The 20,090-nt window shown below is 36.9% G+C and overlaps 1 protein-coding gene across 2 annotated transcripts in view; it reads left to right on the forward strand.

The window, feature by feature from the left end:
* IPO8 (importin 8) overlaps positions 1-20,090 on the forward strand; it is a 73,505-nt gene that overhangs the window by 40,376 nt on the left and 13,039 nt on the right. For both annotated transcript variants that reach the window (XM_032268538.1, XM_032268539.1), the window contains 3 exons: positions 3,327-3,452; positions 4,018-4,115; positions 7,321-7,416. In XM_032268538.1, the coding sequence (XP_032124429.1) occupies positions 3,327-3,452; positions 4,018-4,115; positions 7,321-7,416 (320 nt within the window). The remainder of the gene's footprint in view (positions 1-3,326; positions 3,453-4,017; positions 4,116-7,320; positions 7,417-20,090) is intronic.

Raw genomic sequence — 20,090 nt, forward strand, 5'->3', positions numbered from 1 at the left:
TGATTTTGCAGCCTCTGCCTGCAGTGAATCATGATTTTGCAGCCTCTACCTGCAGTGAATCATGGTTTTGTCACTGTACTCCCACTGGGCAACAGAGTAAGATCCTGTCTCAAAAAAAGGTGTGAATTAATTGTCCTGTTATCTCTTATAATAGCTGAACTCTGAGTAGAATCAGTAACTAATGCTAGATGTTACAAGCTGATGGGAATTTTGCAGAGTAGGCAACTCTTCCATTGTATTCAAGCATTTTGAAGGTGCTAGCCCCATATCACGTGGGTGTGAGAGAGATGCAAGCTGTGTAGTACCCAGAAGGATGCAGGAAAAGCATGTCTCTAATTAAGAGCTGTTGTCTCCAGGCTTTTTACTGTTCAATGTTGGTAAAAAATTGAGCATGCACTGCTGATATATGTGGATAATACTTGAATAGTTCTTGAATATAACATGGCACGTATAAACAGTAGAATACTATTCGCCTTAAAAAAGAAGGAAATCCTGTCATTTGTGACAACATGGGTGGACCTGGAGGACATTATGCTGAGTGATCTCACTCAAACTCATAGAAAGAGAGAATAGAATGTGGTTAGCAGGAAGTGGAGGGAGGGGAGATGTTGATCAAAATGGTGACAGTAGTTAATAACAATATATTATATACTTGAAAATTGCTGAGAGTAGATTTTGAGTGGTGTCACCACCATAAAGCATGTGAAGTAATGGATGTGATAATTAGCCAGATTTAGCCATTCCACAAAATACACATATTTCAAAATGGTATATACATCATATATGCAATTTTTATTTTGTCAATTAAAAAATAGATATTTTTTAGAAGTACATCTTTCAGTAAAAAGACCAATGGTTGCCAGGGCTTGGGGATGGGAGGGAGGGAAGGATGCATAGGTAGAGCACAGAAGTTTTAGGCAGTGAAACTACTCTGTATGATTCAATAACGATGAATACATGTCATTATACATTTGTCAAAACCCTTAGAATGAAAAATGCAAAGACTGAACCTTGATGTAAACTGTGGCCTTTAATTAATAAAAGAATTTCTGCAAGTTCTGTTTTGGCTTATTTCACTTAGCATAGTGTGTCCATCTCTGTTGTTGCAAATAATAGGATTTTTTTTTAAGGTGGACTAGTATTCTATCATGTATATATACCACATTTTCTTTATCTGTTCATTTGTCAGTGAACACTTAGGTATTTTCATATCTTGGCTATTGTGGAACATGCTTCAGTGAATATAGGAGGGCACATTATCTCTTTAAGATCCTGATTTTAATTTCTTTGGATATATACCCAGTACTACTAGGATGGCTTGATCATATGGTAATTCTATTTTTAATTTTTTGAGGAACTTCCATACTGCTTTCTACAATGGCTGTTTTTACTCTCCCATCAACAGTATACAACAATTTCCTTTTTCTCTGTATCCCCTCCAGAATTTAACTTTTGTCTTTTTGATAATAGCCATCCTCATAGATATGAGGCGAAAACTCATTGTGGTTTTGATTGCATTTCCCTGATGATTAGTGATGTTAAATTTTTTTTTGTTTACTTCTTGGCCATTGGTATGTCATCTTTTGAGAAATAGCCATTCAGATCTTTTGCCCATTTTTAAATTGGGCTATTTTCTTTCTTCTGAGTGGTTTGAGTTCCTTATATATTTTGGATATTAAATCTTCATCTGATATAGGTTGCAAATATTTTCTCTCATTCTGGAGGTTGTCTCTTCACTCTGTGGATTGTTTTCTTTGCTATGCAAAAGCCTTTTAGTTTGATGCAATCCTATTTGTTTTTGCTTTTGTTGTGTGTGCTTTGGGATTATATCCTCATATCAAAAAAAAAATCATTCTCCAGACCAGTGTTCTAAGTTTCCATGGCGCTTTTCCCCTACGTTTTTTTTTAGTAGTTTTATCATGTCAGGTCTTAAACCTTAAGTATTTAATCCATTTCGAGTAGATTGTTGTATATGGTGTAAGATAAGGATCTAATTTCATTTTCTGCAAATGGATATTTAGTTTTCCCAGTGCCATTTATGGAAGAGACTGTCCTTTCTCCATTGAGTGTTAGTGGCATCTTTGTTGAAAATTAATTGACCCTAAATGGGTAGATAGACTTTTGGGTGTTGTATTCGGTTCCATTGGTTTGTGTGTCTGTTTTTATGCCAGCGCCATGCTAGAACTTTTAGAAATTCTGTATTTAGATAATTTATTTTTCAAGTGATTTTCTTACATAAATTATTTCTCAATATTTATAATTTTAATTTTATTTTGCTTTCAGTAAGGGAAGTATCTGTGTTGATAGCTTTTGAATATATTAAGTTTTTTTTGAGACGGAGTTTCACTCATGTTACCCAGGCTGGAGTGCAATGGCGCGATCTCGGCTCACCGCAACCTCTGTCTCCTGGGTTCAAGCAATTCTCCTGCCTCAGCCTCCCGAGTAGCTGGGACTACAGGCGTGCGCCACCATGCCCAGCTAATTTTTGTATTTTTAGTAGAGACGGGGTTTCACCACGTTGACCAGGGTGGTCTCGATCTCTTGACCTCGTGATCCACCCGCCTCGGCCTCCCAAAGTGCTGGGATTACAAGCGTGAGCCACCGCTCCCGGCCGTAGAGAAACTTTAATCAAGTTTCCAGGGTGAATGCTAGTTTTGCTCAGTGATATGGTAGGAACTATTTGAAATTTTTGTTGAGGTTTATGTTTCCTGATTGTATGTGTAGATAAAATTTACTTTTGACTGAGGATAATGATATTTGTGAGTATAAGAACATTTCCTTTGAACTCATCTACTTTACGGTGGGTCTTATTGTCTTGATTAATTGAAGAATACCGTACATTTTACAAGTTCTGTAAATTGACAGACTCCTTCTCGTTGTATACTTGTTAGTAAAAGTATAAATTTGAGATAGGTAGATACTTTAGCCTGGTATAATTAAACTCTCCGAAGAATATTATTAATTATTTGTAAATTTTAAATCCTTGACGTAGGAGAGGAATGATAAAGCGCACCTTCTTGTATCCATTTCTAATACAGTTTTATATAATAAAATAGAAAAAAACTTTATTTTTCCAATAGTATAAGACAGTTTAGTAAAAACAAATTTTTGCCTTGCCTTCTTATGGAATAGAAGGGCCGATCTTGATAGGAAATGGAAGATGGCAGATATATAGCCGAAGATACAAATACGGAGAAAGGGAGGCTTTTGAGTATGTTGGATAGAGGAGGACTATGTCAGCATAGGCAGTCTAAACCCTCTGTGTGGTCTTTGTTTTAATTTTTGCTATTTTCTAGCATTCTAACTAGAGATTTTCTTCCTTCTAGAATTCTATGAAGAAATTCTTTCCTTGGCATACAGTTTAACCTGCCACAGTATTTCCCTTCAATTGTGGCAGCTTCTAGGTATACTATATCAAGTATTTCAGCAGGATTCCTTTGAATACTTTACAGGTATGGATTTGACCATAGCATTTTTGCTTTTCTGTGTCTAGATGTTACTTCCTGTTGATTCCTGAAATAAAAACACATATGATTCCAGTATTGATCAGAAAATGTTTTTATTTCCCAGTCACATAAAAGCTGGGGCTGTTGCAGCAGTGTTTTTCAGCCCTAGGTATGCAGGCAAAGGAGGTAGGCTGAATTTCGTATTGAGTGTTAAGTTAGTTTATGACCAGAGCATATATCCATATGTTAATTTAATAAATATCTTATGGACCCCAACTGTATTCCAATCTCTATTCTAAGCTCGGCAATCCAGCAGTGAGCAAAATAAACAGTGGAGAAAAGGAAAAAAATTCAGCACAAGTACTTCAATAAATGATGAGTGTCTTAGTCTTCCTGCTCCACATTTTCCTATCTATAAATATACAGCAGATTTATTATTTTCATTTCTAGCCTTTTGTGGTTGCACGGGAAGAAACTAATGTGTGGGTGCTACAGAAATATGGTTTCAGTGGGAATAATTTATTTCTGTTCCTGTCGCTCAAGTCTCATTGGGATTTTGATTTTTTTTCAGACATGATGCCTCTCCTGCATAATTATGTGACAATAGATACAGATACCTTACTATCAAATCCCAGACATTTAGAAATTCTTTTTACAATGTGTAGGAAGGTAAGCATGTCCTAATATATTGTTGCAGTGGTTCTTACTAATGCTTGCCTGTTTTGCTTCAGGTTACCTTTTCAGTTTGTTTCTTATACATTTAATTCTGCATTACCTTCATCAACATATATTTTTTTCATTTGTATTTTCAAAAGAATCTTTGGAATTTGAAAGTTTCATATTGTGTGTTGTGCTTATGAATGTTTGCTCCTTTTATATCTGTACTTTTTACTTTGTGTTTTTTCTTTCGGAAATGAAGTTTCTACCTGATTAAAGTGCTAGGAAAATTAGCCACATGTTTTGTTAATCAGTGACAAATGGCATGATCTTTTTTATTTTTTAATTTAATGTATGTGTTCGAAGCACTAGATATAGGTAACTTGAGCATAAACAACATAAGATAAAAATTATAATAGTAGGAAAAGCATCATTTAACAAGATAATCTATAATCCACATAATGGCTATTCTTATCCTTATACCGAAACATGATTGTCTACAGTGTTGTTTTTGTCACAAGATAGATGTGGTCCTCTATTGGTTATATTTTGGGATCTTTGGCTTAATATTGTTTTTCTTTTCCTTTTGATAAACCCATATATATATATATCTGGCAGGCCAATTTTATAAAGCTCACATAACCAGAAACCAGAAAGTTTGGCTGGAGTTGAGAGTAAAGTAGCTAGTGTACTATTCCCCAACAAACACACACTTTTTTTCCTCACTAGAAGGGTTGTACCCAAAATCTGGTAAGAGCTCTTCATTGCTAATCAGTATATCTGGTTTAGGTCTGGGTCTCAGTTCAGTTCTAAAGAGTCAGGGAAATTTGGGGAAGTCGGTAAGCTGTTTTACATATAAACTGAAGGGGCTGAATTGTGAGTTGTAATGAATTATTCACCACTGTGATAATCCATCTTGTTAAATCATAATCAGCTGGCAATCTTCAGTTTTCCCTGTTAGAGATGTAGCTAATAGAGAAAGAGGGAAAGAAAGCAACAAGTACAACAGTCCTGTGTTTTCCATTAGTAATTCACAGCTTCTCTTTATATTTTCAGATACAGTAAAACTGATACGACTTCCTTATACTTATCAAGTAATTAAAATTTATTTTGCATTCTTTTATGGATATAAAATACTTGTTTTAATACTAGGTAATATTTGTTGAATTGTTATTGTATGACAGACATTTTCTAAGTACTTTATACATAATTTAATCTTTATGACAGTATGAGGAAGGTATCACATTTGTATCAAAAGGAAACTGAGATAATTTCTTTCACTGCACTTGAGGTTAGGAAATAGTTCTAATCATGTAGCTACTATGTGTTGGAGCCAGATTTGAACCTAGTAGTCTGACTCCAGAGCCCATTTAAAAAATTACAAAATATATTTTTGTTTTCTTTCCTTTTGGCAAACCTAAAACAAATTGCCGATTCCCCCAAGTAAACGCAGTTTTGGGAAGGGGAAGTAATTATTTTTCTTTCTGTATGGTACACCTTATGAAGTAGGTTCTTTTATTCCTATTTTATAGGTGGGGACAGTCAAAGAGGTTAAGTAACTTTTCTAAAAACAGCTAATAAGTGGAAGAGCTATGGTATGAACCAAGGCAGCCGATTTCTAGAGTCCATTCACATTTAGAAGCTGGACTATGATATTTTGTCCTAGAGATAGCATTTTAAATTTATGTAAATACAGTTGATTCTTGGCTTTGCCTAGTATCTGCTTATGATTCAGCTCACTGACTACTTTCCAGTTTCCAAAATGTTTATTGCTGTTACCTCCACTTTTCTCTGTCTTTGTATATGTACACCTTTAAAATCTCTTTACCATTATTTTGATAGCATGTTGGGAGAGAATGAAATTAAATTAAATGGGAATGTTAAATCTGTCAGAATTATCTGGAATTTCTTAATTGATTTTTCTTAAAATTTTTTTGGAAAATTAAGTTTTTAAATGTAAAGAATATAGTGTTCTTTATAGTGTTATTTCAAATCTACCTTTTGTCTGTATTTATGTCTCTTTCATTCCTAATATTTTTAAGTTTTGCATTTTATTTATTTATTTTTTTGCCTCTTAAAAATAATTTAAAAGTTGCTTACTTCATTAGGTCTTTTTTCAATGACTTTGCTTTTTATTTCTGTTACCTCTTTTTGTCTATATTTTAAATTTCTATCCCACCCTTATTTCTTTAAATCTATTCTTTTCCTTATGTCTTGTATTTGAACCATTAATTAATTTTTTCATTATAAACAATTTTTAATATAAGCATGCTCTAGGAACTTTTTTGGAAATCATATTATAATGCAGTCACACTCCAAATTTTAGGTATGAACATGTACATTGTAGAATTGTTTATTATAGTGAAAATACAGGATTAACAATAGGGGAACTGTCCGGTAACTTTGTTATATTCACCTACTATCATATTGTATAGTTATAAATGGTTACAATGTCCATGAAAAATATTCCTAATTATGAAGTTCATGTTGGGAAATTGAAAGGTATGTAATATGAAACTATGGTGGTTATGAAAAAATGGGTGCATATGGACCAGAATTCAAAAGGAACAGAAAAATAGTTTTATTGTTTAAAAAGAAGATTATGCCGGGCGCGGTGGCTCAAGCCTGTAATCCCAGCACTTTGGGAGGCCGAGGCGGGTGGATCACGAGGTCAAGAGATCGAGACCATCCTGGTCAACATGGTGAAACCCCGTCTCTACTAAAACTACAAAAAATTAGCTGGGCATGGTGGTGCCTGCCTGTAATCCCAGCTACTCAGGAGGCTGAGTCAGGAGAATTGCCTGAACCCAGGAGGCGGAGGTTGCGGTGAGCCGAGATTGCGCCATTGCACTCCAGCCTGGGTAACATGAGTGAAACTCCGTCTCAAAAAAAAAAAGAAGATTATTTTGTTTTGGTTTCATTTTTATAGTTTTGGTGCCTTTAAAGCGAAGCTTCATTTATCTGGAAAATTAACTCATATAGTCTACTTTATTAATCCAAGGTCAAATAAGTGAATTATTGCTCCTAATAAGAAATGAGAGAGATGACAGATGGAATTTATTTTGAACATTCTTCTTTGAGTTGGCGAGGTAAACTTGAACAACAAGCAAAGCTATGATTCCTATGGCTGAATGTATATGGGACATTTGTTTCATGTGGACTTGATTAACCTCTATGCAGTGCCACTCACTGCTAAGCTAAATTGTAATTACTGCAGGTACTATGTGGAGATGCAGGAGAAGATGCAGAGTGTCACGCAGCTAAACTTCTGGAAGTAATCATTCTGCAGTGCAAAGGAAGGGGAATTGATCAGGTAATGTATGTCTGGAAAGCACCTTACTTGACAGTTACATTTGAAGTTTACATGCCTGCTTGACATTTTGTTTATATTATGATGAAAAATGGAAAGGACAGCCTATAGATTGTGCTTGCTGGCACAAACCCTGTTTAAATGACTAAAAGAGCCAAGTAGTTTGGAAACTGTACTTTGCTGAGAAAGGCATGCACAGAAAAATATGTAATAATTTAAGTTGCTATAAAAAAATAATGAAGGAAACATTAACTGAGTAAATTCTACTCAGATGGAGTCTCAGAGATTTTCACTTTCCTTTTATTTTTGTGTATTTTACTTAAATACTCCCAGGTACCTTTTCTAACCAGCAATTAAGGTACTATAGAAAGAAGTTTTTCTTGACCAATTTAAAAGGCAAAATTTCATACTTTATATTTTTAATAAGTTACTAATTTTAATTCTTGTTTTCAACAAGATTAATGCAATTTTTGATACTATTGTGGTACGATGATCAATAAGAAAAATGTTGAAATATTTAAGTAAAATGTGATTTTTTTCTTTTAGTTCTGTTTAACTTTATGTATTTCTTACAGTTTTGACATGTAATTCATTCCATCCATTTAAAGTTTATATGTAAGTGGTTTTTAGTGTATTCACAGAATTGTGCAACTGTTATCACAATTTTAGAATATTTCATCACCTCTCCCAAAAAAACTCATTACCAGTCAATTGCCCCAAGCTCTGGGCAACCACTATGACTTTGTCTCTATGGATTTGCTTATTCTGGGCATTTTATATAAATGGAATAATCTTATATGTCATCCTTTGTAACTGGCTTCTTTCACTTGGCATAAGGTTTTCAATGTTCATCTATGTGATAGTGTGTATTGATACTTTCTTTTAATGCCAAATAATATTTCATTGTATAGTCAAATCACATTTTATCCATTCATCAGTTGTTGGTCATTTGGGTTATTTTTACTTTTTGGCCATTATGAATAATGCTGTTTGGAACTTTCGTGTACAAGTTTTTGTTTGGTTATGTTTTCATTTTCTAGGAGTAGAATATAGTCATTCTGTGTTTAATCATTTGAGGGACTGTCAAAACTGTTTCTAAAGCAGCTACACCATTTTCCATTCCTGCAGCAATGATAGAGAGTTCCAATTTCTTCATGATTTTGCCAACAATTGTTTCATTTGTGAAGTAGTGTCTCATTGTGGTTTTTATTTGCATTTTTATGATGGCTAATGATCTTGGGCATATTTCATGTACTGATTGGCCTTTATATATATATTATTGCACTTTAGGTTCTGGGGTACATGTGCAGAACATGCAGGATTGTTCCATAGGTACACACATGGCAGTGTGGTTTGCTGCCTCCATTCCCATCACCTCTATCAGCATTTCTCCCCATGTTATCCCTCCCTAACCTCCCTACCCACCGCTGTCCCTACCCTAGTCCCCTGAAACAGACCCTGGTGTGTGATGTTCCCCTCCCAGTGTCCATGTGTTCTCATTGTTCAACACCTACCTCTGCGTGAGAACATGCAGCGTTAGATTTTCTGCTCTTGTGTCAGTTTGCTGAGAATGATGCTTTCCAGGTTCATCCATGTCCCTACAAAGGACACAAACTCATCATGTTTTATGGCTGCATAGTATTCCATGGTGTGTATGTACCACATTTTCCTTGCCTAGTCTATCATCGATGGGCATTTGGGTTGGTTCCAGATCTTTGCTATTGTAAACAGTGCTACAATGAACGTATGTGTGCATATGTCTTTATAATAGAATGATTTATAATCCTTTAGATATATTCCCAGTAATGAGATTGCTGGCTCAAATGGAATTTCTATTTCTAGGCCCTTGAGGAAGTGCCACACTGTCTTCCACAATGGTTGAACTAATTTATACTCCCACCAACAGTGTAAAAGTGTTCCTATTTCTCCACATCCTCTCCAGCATCTGTTGTCTCCAGATTTTGTAATGATAGCTATTCTAACTGACATGAGATGATATTTCAATGTGGCTTTGATTTGCATTTCTCTGATAATCAGTGATGATGAGCATTTTTTCATATGTTTCTTGGCCTCATGTATGTCTTCTTTTGAAAAGTGTCCATTCATATCCTTTGCCTACTTTTGAATGGGTTTGTTTGTTTCTTATAAATTTGTTTTAGTTCTTTGTAGATTCTGGATATTAGCCCTTTGTTAGATGGGTAGATTGCAAAATTTTTTTCCTATTCTGTTGGTTGCTGATTCACACTAATGATTGTTTCTTTTGCTGTACAGAAGCTCTGGAGTTTAACTAGACCTCATTTGTCTATATTGGCTTTTGTTGCCAATGCTTTTGGTGTTTTAGTCATGAAGTCCGTCCCTATGCCTATGTCCTGAATGGTTTTGCCTAGGTTTTCTTCTAGGGTTTTTATGGTGTTAGGTCTTATGTTTAAGTCTTTAATCCATCTGGAGTTAATTTTAGTGTAAGGTGTCAGAAAGAGATCCAGATTCTGCTTTCTGCACATGGCTAGCCAGTTATCCCAACACCGTTTCTTAGGTTTCCCACAGGGAATCCTTTCCCTATTGCTTGTTTTTGTCAGGTTTGTCAAACATCAGATGGTTGTAGATGTGTGGCATTTCTTCCAAGGCCTCTGTTCTGTTTTATTGGTCCATATCTCTGTTTTGGTACCAGTACCATGCTGTTTTGATTACTGTAGACTTGTAGTATAATTTGAAGTCAGGTAGTGTGATGCCTCCAGCTTTGTTCTTTTTGCTTAGAATTGTCTTGGCCATGCAGGCTCTCTTTTGGTTCCTTATGAAGTTTAAGGTGTTTTTTTCCAGTTCTGTGAAGAGAGTCATAGGTAGCTTGATGGAGATAGCATTGAATCTATAAATTACTTTGGGCAGTACGGCCATTTTCATGACACTGATTCTTCTAACCATGAGCATGGAATGTTTATCCATCTGTTTGTGTCCTCTCATTTCCTTAAGCAGTGGTTTGTAGTTCTTCTTGAAGAGATCTTTTACATACTTTGTTAGTTGTATTCCTTGGTATTTTATTCTCGTTGTAGCAATTGTGAGTGGCAGTTTGTTCTTGATTTGGCTCTCTTTAAGTCTGTTATTGGTATATAGGAATGCTTGTGATTTCTGCACATTCATTTTGTATCCTCAGACTTTGCTGAAGTTGCTTATCAGTTTAAGGAGATTTTGGGCTGAGATGATGGGGTCTTCTGAATATATAATCATGTTGTGTGCACATAGAGACAATGTCACTTCCTGCTTTCCTATTCGAATGCCCTTTATTTCTTTTTCTTGCCTGATTGCTCTGGCTAGAACATCCAATACTATATTGAATAGGAGTGGTGAGAGAGGGCATCCTTGTCTAGTGCCAAATTTCAAAGGGAATGCTTCCAGTTTTTGCCCAATCAGTATGATACTGGCTGTGGATTTGTTGTAAATAGCTTTTATTATTTTGAGATATGTTCTGTTGGTACCTGGTTTATTGAGAGTTTTTAGCATAAAGAGCTGTTGAACTTTGTCGAAGGTCTTCTCTGCATCTATTGAGATAATCATGTGGTTTTTGTCTTTGGTTCTGTTTATGTGGTGGATTACGTTTATAGACTTGCGTATGTTGAACCAGCCTTGCATCCCTGAGATGAAACCTACTTGATCGTGATGGATAAGCTTTTTGATGTGCTGTTGCAATCGGTTTGCTATTATTTTATTGAAGATTTTTGCATCTGTGTTCATCATGGATATTGGCCTGAAGTTTTCTTTTCTTGTTGAGTCTCTAACAGGTTTTGGTATCAGGATGATGTTTATCTCATAAAATGATTTGGGAAGGATTCCCTGTTTTTGGATTGTTTGGAATAGTTTCAGAAGGAGTGGTACCAGCTCCTCTTTGTATGTCTGGTAGAATTCAGCTGTGAACCCATCTGGACCTAGGCTGTTTTTGGTTGCTGGGCTATTAATTGCTGCCTCTACTTCAGCCTTTGTCATTGGTCTATTCAGGGTTTCCACTTCTTCCTGGTTTAGGCTTGTGAGGGTGCAAGTGTCCAGGAATTTATCCATTTCTTCCAGGTTTACAGGTTTATGTGCATAGAGTTTGTAGTAATCACCTATGGTAGTTTGTATTTCTGTGTAATAGATTGTGATATCCCCTTTATTATTATTATTTTTTAAATTTATTGCATTTTAGGTTTTGGGGTACATGTGAAGGACATGCAAGATTGTTGCATAGGTACACCCCTTTATTATTTTTTTATTGCATCTATTTGATTCTTCTCTCTTTTCTTTCTGATTAACTTGGCTAGCAGTCTATTTTGTTGATATTTTCAAAAAACCAGGTCCTGGGTTTATTGATTTTTTGAAGGGTTTTTTTGGTGTCTCTGTCTCCTTCAGTTGTGCCCTGATCTTTGTTATTTCTTGTCTTCTGCTAGCTTTTGAGGTTTTTTTTTAATATTATTCATCTAGCTCTTTCAATTTTGATGATAGGATGTCGATTTTAGATCTTTCCTTTCTTCTCATGTGGGCATTTATTGCTATATATTTTCCTCTGGACACTGCTGTAAATTTGTCCCAGAGATTCTGGTACATTGTGTCTTCATTCTTGGTTTCAAAGAACATCTTTATTTCTGCCTTCATTTCGTTGTTTATCCAGTCAACATTCAAGAGCCAGTTGTTCAGTTTCCATGAAGTTGCGCAGTTCTGAGTTAGTTTCTGAATTCTGAGTTCTAATTTGATTGCACAGTGGTCTGAGAGACTGTTTGTTATGATTTCCATTCTTTTGCATTTGATGGAGAGTGATTTACTTCCAATTATGTGGTCAATTTTAGAGTAGGTGTGATGTGGTGCTGAGAAGAATATATATTCTGTGGATTTGGGGTGGAGATTTCTGTAGATGTCTCTTAGGTCTGCTTGGTCCAGATCTCAGTGCAAGTCCTGGATATGGTTGTTAATTTTCCATCTCATTGATCTGTCTAATATTGACAGTGGAGCGTTAAAGTCTCCCACTATTGTTGTGCGCCAGTCTATGTCTCTTCGTAGGTTGTTAAGAACTTGCTTTATGTATCTGGGTGCTCCTGCATTAGGTACCTATATATTTAGGATCGTTAGCTCTTCTTGTTGCATTGATCCTTTTACCATTATGTAATGCCTTTCTTTGTCTCCATTGATCTTTGTTAGTTTAAAGTCTATTTCCTCAGAGACTAGGATTGCGACTCCTGCTTTTTTTTTGCTCTCCATTTGCTTGGTAAATCTTCCTCCACCACTTTATTTTGAGCCTATGTGTATCCTTGCATGTGAGAGGGATTTCCTGGATACCACACACTGATGGGTTTTGACTTTTTATCCAATTTGCCAGTCTGTGTCTTTTGCATGGGGTATTTAGCCCATTTACATTTAGGGTTAATAATGTTAATATTACATTTAGGGTTAATAATTTACATTTAGGATTAATAATTATGTGTGAACTTGATCCTGCCATTTTGATGCTAGCTGGTTATTTTGCCTGTTTGTTAGTTGATGCAGTCTCTTCATTGTGTCAATGCTCTTTACCATTTGGTATGTTTTTGGAGTGGTTGGTATTGCTTGTTCCTTTCTATGTTTAGTGCTTCTTTCAGGAGCTTTTGTAAGGCAGGCCTGGTGGTGATGAACTCTCTCAGCAATTGCTTGTTCCTAAAGGATTTTATTTCTCCTTTGCTTATGAAGCTTAGTTTGGCTGGATATGAAATCTAGGTTGAAAGTTCTTTTCTTTAAGGATGTTTAATATTGGCCCCCACTTTCTTCTGGCCTGTAGGATTTCTGCTGACAGATCCACTGTGAGTCTGATGGGCTTCCCTTTGTGGGTAACTCCACCTTTCTCTCTGGCTGCCCTTAGCATTTTTTCCTTCATTTCAACCCTGGTGAATCTGACAATTATGTGCCTTGGGGTTGCCCTTCTTGAGGAATATTTTTGTGGTGTTCACTGTATTTCCTGGACTTGAATATTGGCCTGCCTTCCTGGGTTGGGGAAATTCTCCTGGACGATACCCTGAAGAGTGTTTTCCAGCTTAGATTCATTCTCTCCATCATTCTCAGGTACACCTATCAGACGTAGATTAGGTCTTTTCACATAATCCCATAATTTTTGAAGGCTTTATTCATTTTTTTCACTCGTTTTTCTCTAATTTTGCCTTCTCATTTTATTTCATTGATTTGATCTTCAATCTCTGATACCCTTCCTCTGCTTGGTCAATTCAGCTATTGAAACTTATGCATGCTTCACAAAGTTCTCATGTTGTGTTTTTCAGCTATATAAGTAATTTATAATCTTCTCTGTGCTGTTTATTCTCATTAGCATTTCTTCAAAGCTTTTTTCCAGGTTCTTAATTTTTTTGCATTGGGTTAGTACATGTTCTTTTAGCTCAGGGAAGTTTGTTATTACCCACCTTTTGAAGCGTATTTCTGTCAGTTCGTCAGATTGATTCTCTATCCAGCTTTGTTCCCTTGCTGGTGAGGAGTTGTGATCCCTTGGAGGAGGAGAGGCATTCTGGTTTTGGGTGATTTCATCCTTTTTTGCGCTGGTTTCTTCCTGTCTTTGTGGATTTATCTACTTGTGGTCTTTGTAGTTGGTGACTTTTGGATGGGGTCTCTGAGTGGACATCCTTTTTGTTGATGATGAAGTTATTTCTTCTTGTTTTTTAGTTTTCCTTTTAATAGTCAGGCCCCTCTGCTGTAGGACTACTGGAGGTCCACTCCAGATTCTTCTTGCCTGAGGATCACCTGCAGCTACTGCAGAACAGTAAGGGTTGCTGCCAGTTTCTTCTTCTGTTGTCTTAGTTCCAGAAGGATACCTGCCAGATGTCAGCGTGAGCTCTCCTTTACGAGGTGTCTCTTTGGATACAGGGGGGTCAGGGAGCTGCTTGAGGGAACATTTTGACCCTTATAGTAGCTCAAGTGCTGAGCTGTGAGCCCCATTGTCCTGTTCAGAGCTGCTAGGCAGGTATGTTTAAGCCTGTTGCAGTGGAACTCATAACTGCCCTTTTTCCAGGTGCTCTGTCCTGGGAAGGTGGGGCTTTATTTATAAGTTCCTGATATGCTGCTCTCTTTTTTCAGAGATGCCCAGCCCAGCAAGGAGGTAGCCCAGTCACAGTCTGCCATCAGAGGCATTGCTGAGCTGCCATGAGGTGGCAAAGCCTACCTGCTGTGTGAACTTCCTTGCGGTTTTGTTTACAGAGGTATAGTTAGAACTGCCTTGGTAATGGCGGCCTACCTTGGTAATGGCAGTCTGCCTTGGTAATGACGGACTGCCTCGGTAATGGCGGACTGCCTTGATAGTGTTGGATTGCCTCGGTAATGGCTGACTGCCTCAGTAATGGTAGACTGCCTCAGTAATGGCAGATGCCCTTCCCCCCACAGATCTGGACTGTTCCAGGTCCAGCTGCACTTGCTACAAAACTCTCAATCCAGAGCGTTTCAGATTGCTGGTCTTTGTGGGAAGGGAACCCACTGAGCCAGATCACCTGGCTCCATTTCAGCTTCCTTTTTTTTCAGTTGAATGGGTGGCTCTGTCTCCCAGGCCTTCCAGGTGCCAGTTGGAATGGCTGCCCAGATTTGTGTGGGTTTTTGTGTGGAGACCTGCTGTGCCAGCTGAAACAGCCATGCTGGAAACTCATGGCGCTTTTCAGCCTGGGAATCTCCTGGTCTTTGGGCTGTAATAACTCAATTTGGAAATGCGGTGATCACTCACCCTCTGCGTTGTTTTCGCTGGGAACTGCACTCCAGAGCTTTTCCTATTTGGCCATCTTGGATCCCTCAGGAGCTGGCCTTTCATTTGTCTTTTTTTGGAGAAATGTCTAATTAGATCATTTGCTCATTTGTAATTATTTGTCTATTTAGTGAGTTGCTGGAGTTCATTATGTATTCTATATTGAAGCCTGTTATCAGGCATCATTTGCAAAATTTTCTCCCAGTTATCTTGATGGTGTCCTTTGAGGCACAGATGTCTTTAATTTTGATGATGTCCATTTGTTTTTCTATTGTTTGTGGTTTGTTGGTGTTTTTTTTTTTTTTTTTTTTTTTTTTAAAAAAAAAAAACAAAAAAAAAACATTGGGCTGGAGTTAGTGGCTCAATCTTGGCTCACTGCAGCCTTGTCCTCCAATCCTTCCACCTCAGCCTCCTGAGTAGCTGGGACTGCAGGCTACTACACCTGGCTAATTTTTGTAGGAAGGTGCTGGGAGAATGGCATGAGCCACTATGCCCAGCTGATGGTGTCATCTGTAACAAACATTGGTAGCTCCAGTGTCATAAAGATTTACCCTCTTTTGTTCTAAAAGTTTTATATATTTTTTTCTGTTATATTTAGGTCTTGATCCATTTTGATTCAAGTTTTGTACATAGTGTGAGGAAGGGGTCTGCATTTTAATTCTTTTGCATGTAGTTATGACATTTTTTCAGCAACATTTGTGGGAAAGACTATTTTTTTCCCCGTTGAATTGTCTTAGTATTCTTGTTAAATCAGTTGACCATAATGTGAGGATTTTTCTGGACTCAATCTATTTGATTTATGTACTTCCTGTTCTTATTCCGGTACTGCATTGTCTTTATTACTTTAGCTTTGTAATAAGTTCTGAAGTCAGGAGATTTGGGTCCTGTAATGCATTGTCTTGTGAGATTGTTTTGGCTATTCAGAGGCCCTTAAATTTTTATATGAGTTTTATGATCTGTTTGTCAATGTCAGTAAATTAGCCAGCTGGGATTGTGAAAGGCATTGTACTGAATCTGTAGATTAGTTTGAGAAGTATTTCTGTTTTAAAAATAGTCTTTCAATCCCTGAAACATGGGATGACTTCAATTTCTTTCAACAATTTTTGGTTGTTATCAGAGTATAAGTTTTTCAATTCTATTACTAAAATATTTTTATATATTTTCTTTTTGATGCTATTGTAAATGGAGTTTTTTATTTTATTTTCAGGTTTGTTGCCAGTGTATAGAAATATAATTGTTTTGCATGTTTATCTTGTATCTTGCAACCTTGCTGAACTGATTTATTAGTTTTAATAATGGTTTAGTGGATTCTTTGGGATTTTCTATAACCAGGATCATGTTATCAGCAAATAGAGTATTACCTTTCCGGTTTGGGTGCCTCTTATTTTTCTTGACTAATTGTTCTGGCTAGAACCTGGAGTGTAATGTTGAATAGCTTTGATGAAAAGAGAAATCTCATCTTGTTCCTGGTCTTAGGAGGGAACACATTCAATCTTCCCCCTTAAAGTCTGATATTACCTGTGGGCTTTTCATATATGCCCTTTGTCAGGTTCAGTTCTGGACTATTGCTAACTTGTGGCTTTTATCATGAAAGGGTATTGAATTTTGCAGAATGGTTTTTTCTGCATCTATTGAAATGATCATGTGGTTTTTGTCCTTTTAGAATAGAGATGTATTCCATTTGTGGTATTGCATTAATTGATTTTCAGATTTTAAATCAATCTTGCATCCCTGGTATAACCCCACTTATCAAGTATGATCTCTGTATATATTTCTAGATTAAGTTTCCTCGTAGTTTTTAAAAAGCATTTTTGTGTCTGTATTCATAAAATAATATTGATCTCTAATTTTCTTTTCTTGTGATGTTTTTGTCTGGCTTTGATGTCAGTATTGCTGGACTCATTGAATGAGTTGGGAAGTATTCATCCTTTCTCTTTGTTCAAAGAGTTGTGAAAGACTGCGATTCTCTTTTAAATGCTTGGTAGGAGTTAGCAGTGAAACGATCTGGGCCCTTTTTTTTGTGTGCGTTTTATTTGGGTTTTGGTGGGTATTTTAAAATGGCCAATTTGGTCTCTGTTATAGATCTATTTGTAGTTTAAATTTCTTTTTAAATTCATTTCAGTAGTTTGCATCTTTCTAGGAATTTTTCAACTTACCGATTTATTACATGTGGTTCATACTATTTCCTTATGTCTTTTTGTTTTTGTAGGGTCCATAGTAATGACTCTGTTTTGTTCCTGGGTTTAGTAATCGCTCTTTTTTTCTTAGTTGAGCTAAAAGCTTGCCAATTTTGATTTTTTCAAATAGCTAACTTTTGGTTTTGTTTTCTATTTTTGTGTTTTCCATTTCATTAGTTCCCACTCTAATCTTTTTTTTCCCCGCCTGCTTGCTTTTGGTTTAATTGTTCTTTTTTCAGTGTTTAAAAGTAAAAGGTTAGATTATTGATTTGAGATGTTTGCTTATACTTCTTAAGTCCAGAATTTCTATTTAGTTCTCACTCTCTCTCTCTCTCTTTTTTTTTTTTTTTGAGATGAAGTCTCATTCTGTCACCCAGGCTGGAGTACAGTGATGTAATCTCAGCTCACTGCAACCTCTGCCTCCTGGGTTCAAGTGATTCTTAAGCCTCACCCTACCAAGTAGCTGGGATTACAGATGTGCACCACCATGCACGGCTAATTTTTGTTTTTTTAGTAGAGACATGGTTTTGCCATGTTGGCCAGGCTGATCTTGTCCTGACCTCAGGTGATCTGCTCACCTCGGCCTCCCAAACTGTTGAGATTACAGTCATGAGCCACTGCACCCAGCCTAGTTATCTTTTGTAATGCCTTTATCTTTACTGAAATTTTATCTTTGAGATATTGTCTCATAGCTTTCTTTAACAGTAGTTTATTTTATTATTTAAGCATTATGATGGCTGATTTCACATTTTGAAGGTTCATCTTCATGGCCCTGTACAGTGGCTCACGCCTGTAATCCCAGCCCTTTGGGAGGCTGAGGCAGGTGGATCGCCTGAGGTTAGGAACTCGAAACCAGCCTGGCCAACATGGTGAAACCCCGTCTCTACTAAAAATACAAAAATTATCTGAGTGTGGTGGCATGCACCTACTAGTAATCCCAGCTACTTGGGAGGCTGAGGCAGGAGAATTGCTCGAACCCAGGAGCCAGATGTTGCAGTAAGCCAAAATTGCACCATTGCACTCCAGCCTGGGCGACAAGAGTGAAACTCCATCTCAAAACAAACAAACAAACAAAACAAAACAAAGTTCCTCTTTGAGGTTTGTTTTTACCTGAGGAGGCTTCCTTTGGCTGTCTCCTTCCTTGGCTATCTCTGGTGAGCTGCTGGTCCATCTTTTTGATCTCAACAGAACTTCTTATTTACTTATCACCAAAATCTTCATTACTTTTGAGAATTACTTCTCTTTATCCCCAAACTTTATTGGCTATAAGTGACAAAAAAAATTATGACCTTTCTAAAAAATTACAAAGTTTTACTGATATTTCTTTAAATTTTTCTTTTATGGAGATTAGATCTTACTCTGTTGCCTAGGCTGGAATGCAATTGTGCAGTCATATCTCATTGTAACCTCAAACTCCTGGGCTCAAGTGATCCTCCCATCTTAGCCTCCTGAGTAGCTAGGACTACAGGCATATGCCACCATGCCCAGCTCATTTTAAAATTTTTTTTAGAGATGGGGTCTCACTATGTGGTTTAGGCTGCTCTCTAACTCCTGGCTTCAAGTGATCCTCCAACCTCAGCCTTCCAAAGTTCCAGGATTGCAGGTGTGAACTACCACACCTGGTCCTGACAGGTATCTTTGAAGCCTTATTTTCTCCTTTGTTATTATATAATTTTTAGGTGATATAGTGAAAAGAAATGGTGATGTTAACAAAATAAGAAGGTAGTAAAGCACAAGACATGAGTAGGGCTAAAGAAGTGTTTAGTTCTGTTGACTGGATTTTGGAGCGTTCTGAGCAGTAGAATTTAATAATATAAAGATAGGCTGGGGAGAGGTTCAGAAGACTGTAGAATAAATCCATGCCAAAACATTTAGAATCCATTCTGTAGGCCAGAAACTGGCAAGTTATGGCCTGTGCTGTGTCACAACATGGTGGAGTGTCAAAGGGGAAGTTTGATGCATGCGAAGGGGCTAAACCCAGGGGTGTCCTTGCTTTGTAACAACCTACTCTCATAGAAACTAGTTCATGCCCACAAAAAGTAATTCAGTTGTGCCAGATGATAGTGAGAACTCGCTCATTACATCAGAACAGGAGAGTGGCCTCAAGGCATTCATGAGGGGTCAACCATCACCACCATGACTGAAACACTTCCCACTAGGCCCCACCTGACAAAACCTGTCACATAGGGGATCAAATTTCAACATGAGTTTTGGGAGGACAAACCATATCGAGACCGTGGCAGTATTCAAGAATTTGTGTATCAGAAAGTTAAGGATACGAGGTGATCTCTACTGTTGGTGAGGTTACCATTATAGCGCACTCAAGTACAGCTGAAGGACTGTGTTGATTGGCATTCCATTCCTCCAAATTTCCTGTAAATTCGTGATTACATTTAGTGTGGACTTGGATTCAGGTTTGACTTATTTGGCATAGGTGATTGTGTGTAATTTTATTAGGAGGCACAGTATGTTTGGCGGTCTGTCATGCTGTTAGGATCTTCTAATTCTGTCATTTCTTCTTTCTTTATTAGCTGAAATATTCCTATAAAGGGAAATGTTTTCTCATAAATTACCAGGTTATCCTGTAAACAGTTTGAGTATTTTCCTTTATTTACCATAATGCAAGATAAGTTTCTTACCTAGCATCCTCCAAAGATGATCAATAAAGTGTTTTATTATAATGGTTTGGTTTTTAAAAATTGTTAGTATCCTTATGAATGTGTAGATCCAAATGTACTTTATGTGTTTCAATGTATTTCAAGTATAATTGTTTCATT

The sequence above is a fragment of the Sapajus apella genome, unplaced genomic scaffold (assembly GCF_009761245.1).
Source record: "Sapajus apella isolate SASKATOON/1434 unplaced genomic scaffold, GSC_monkey_1.0 scaffold183, whole genome shotgun sequence".
Taxonomy (NCBI): Eukaryota; Metazoa; Chordata; class Mammalia; order Primates; family Cebidae; genus Sapajus; species Sapajus apella.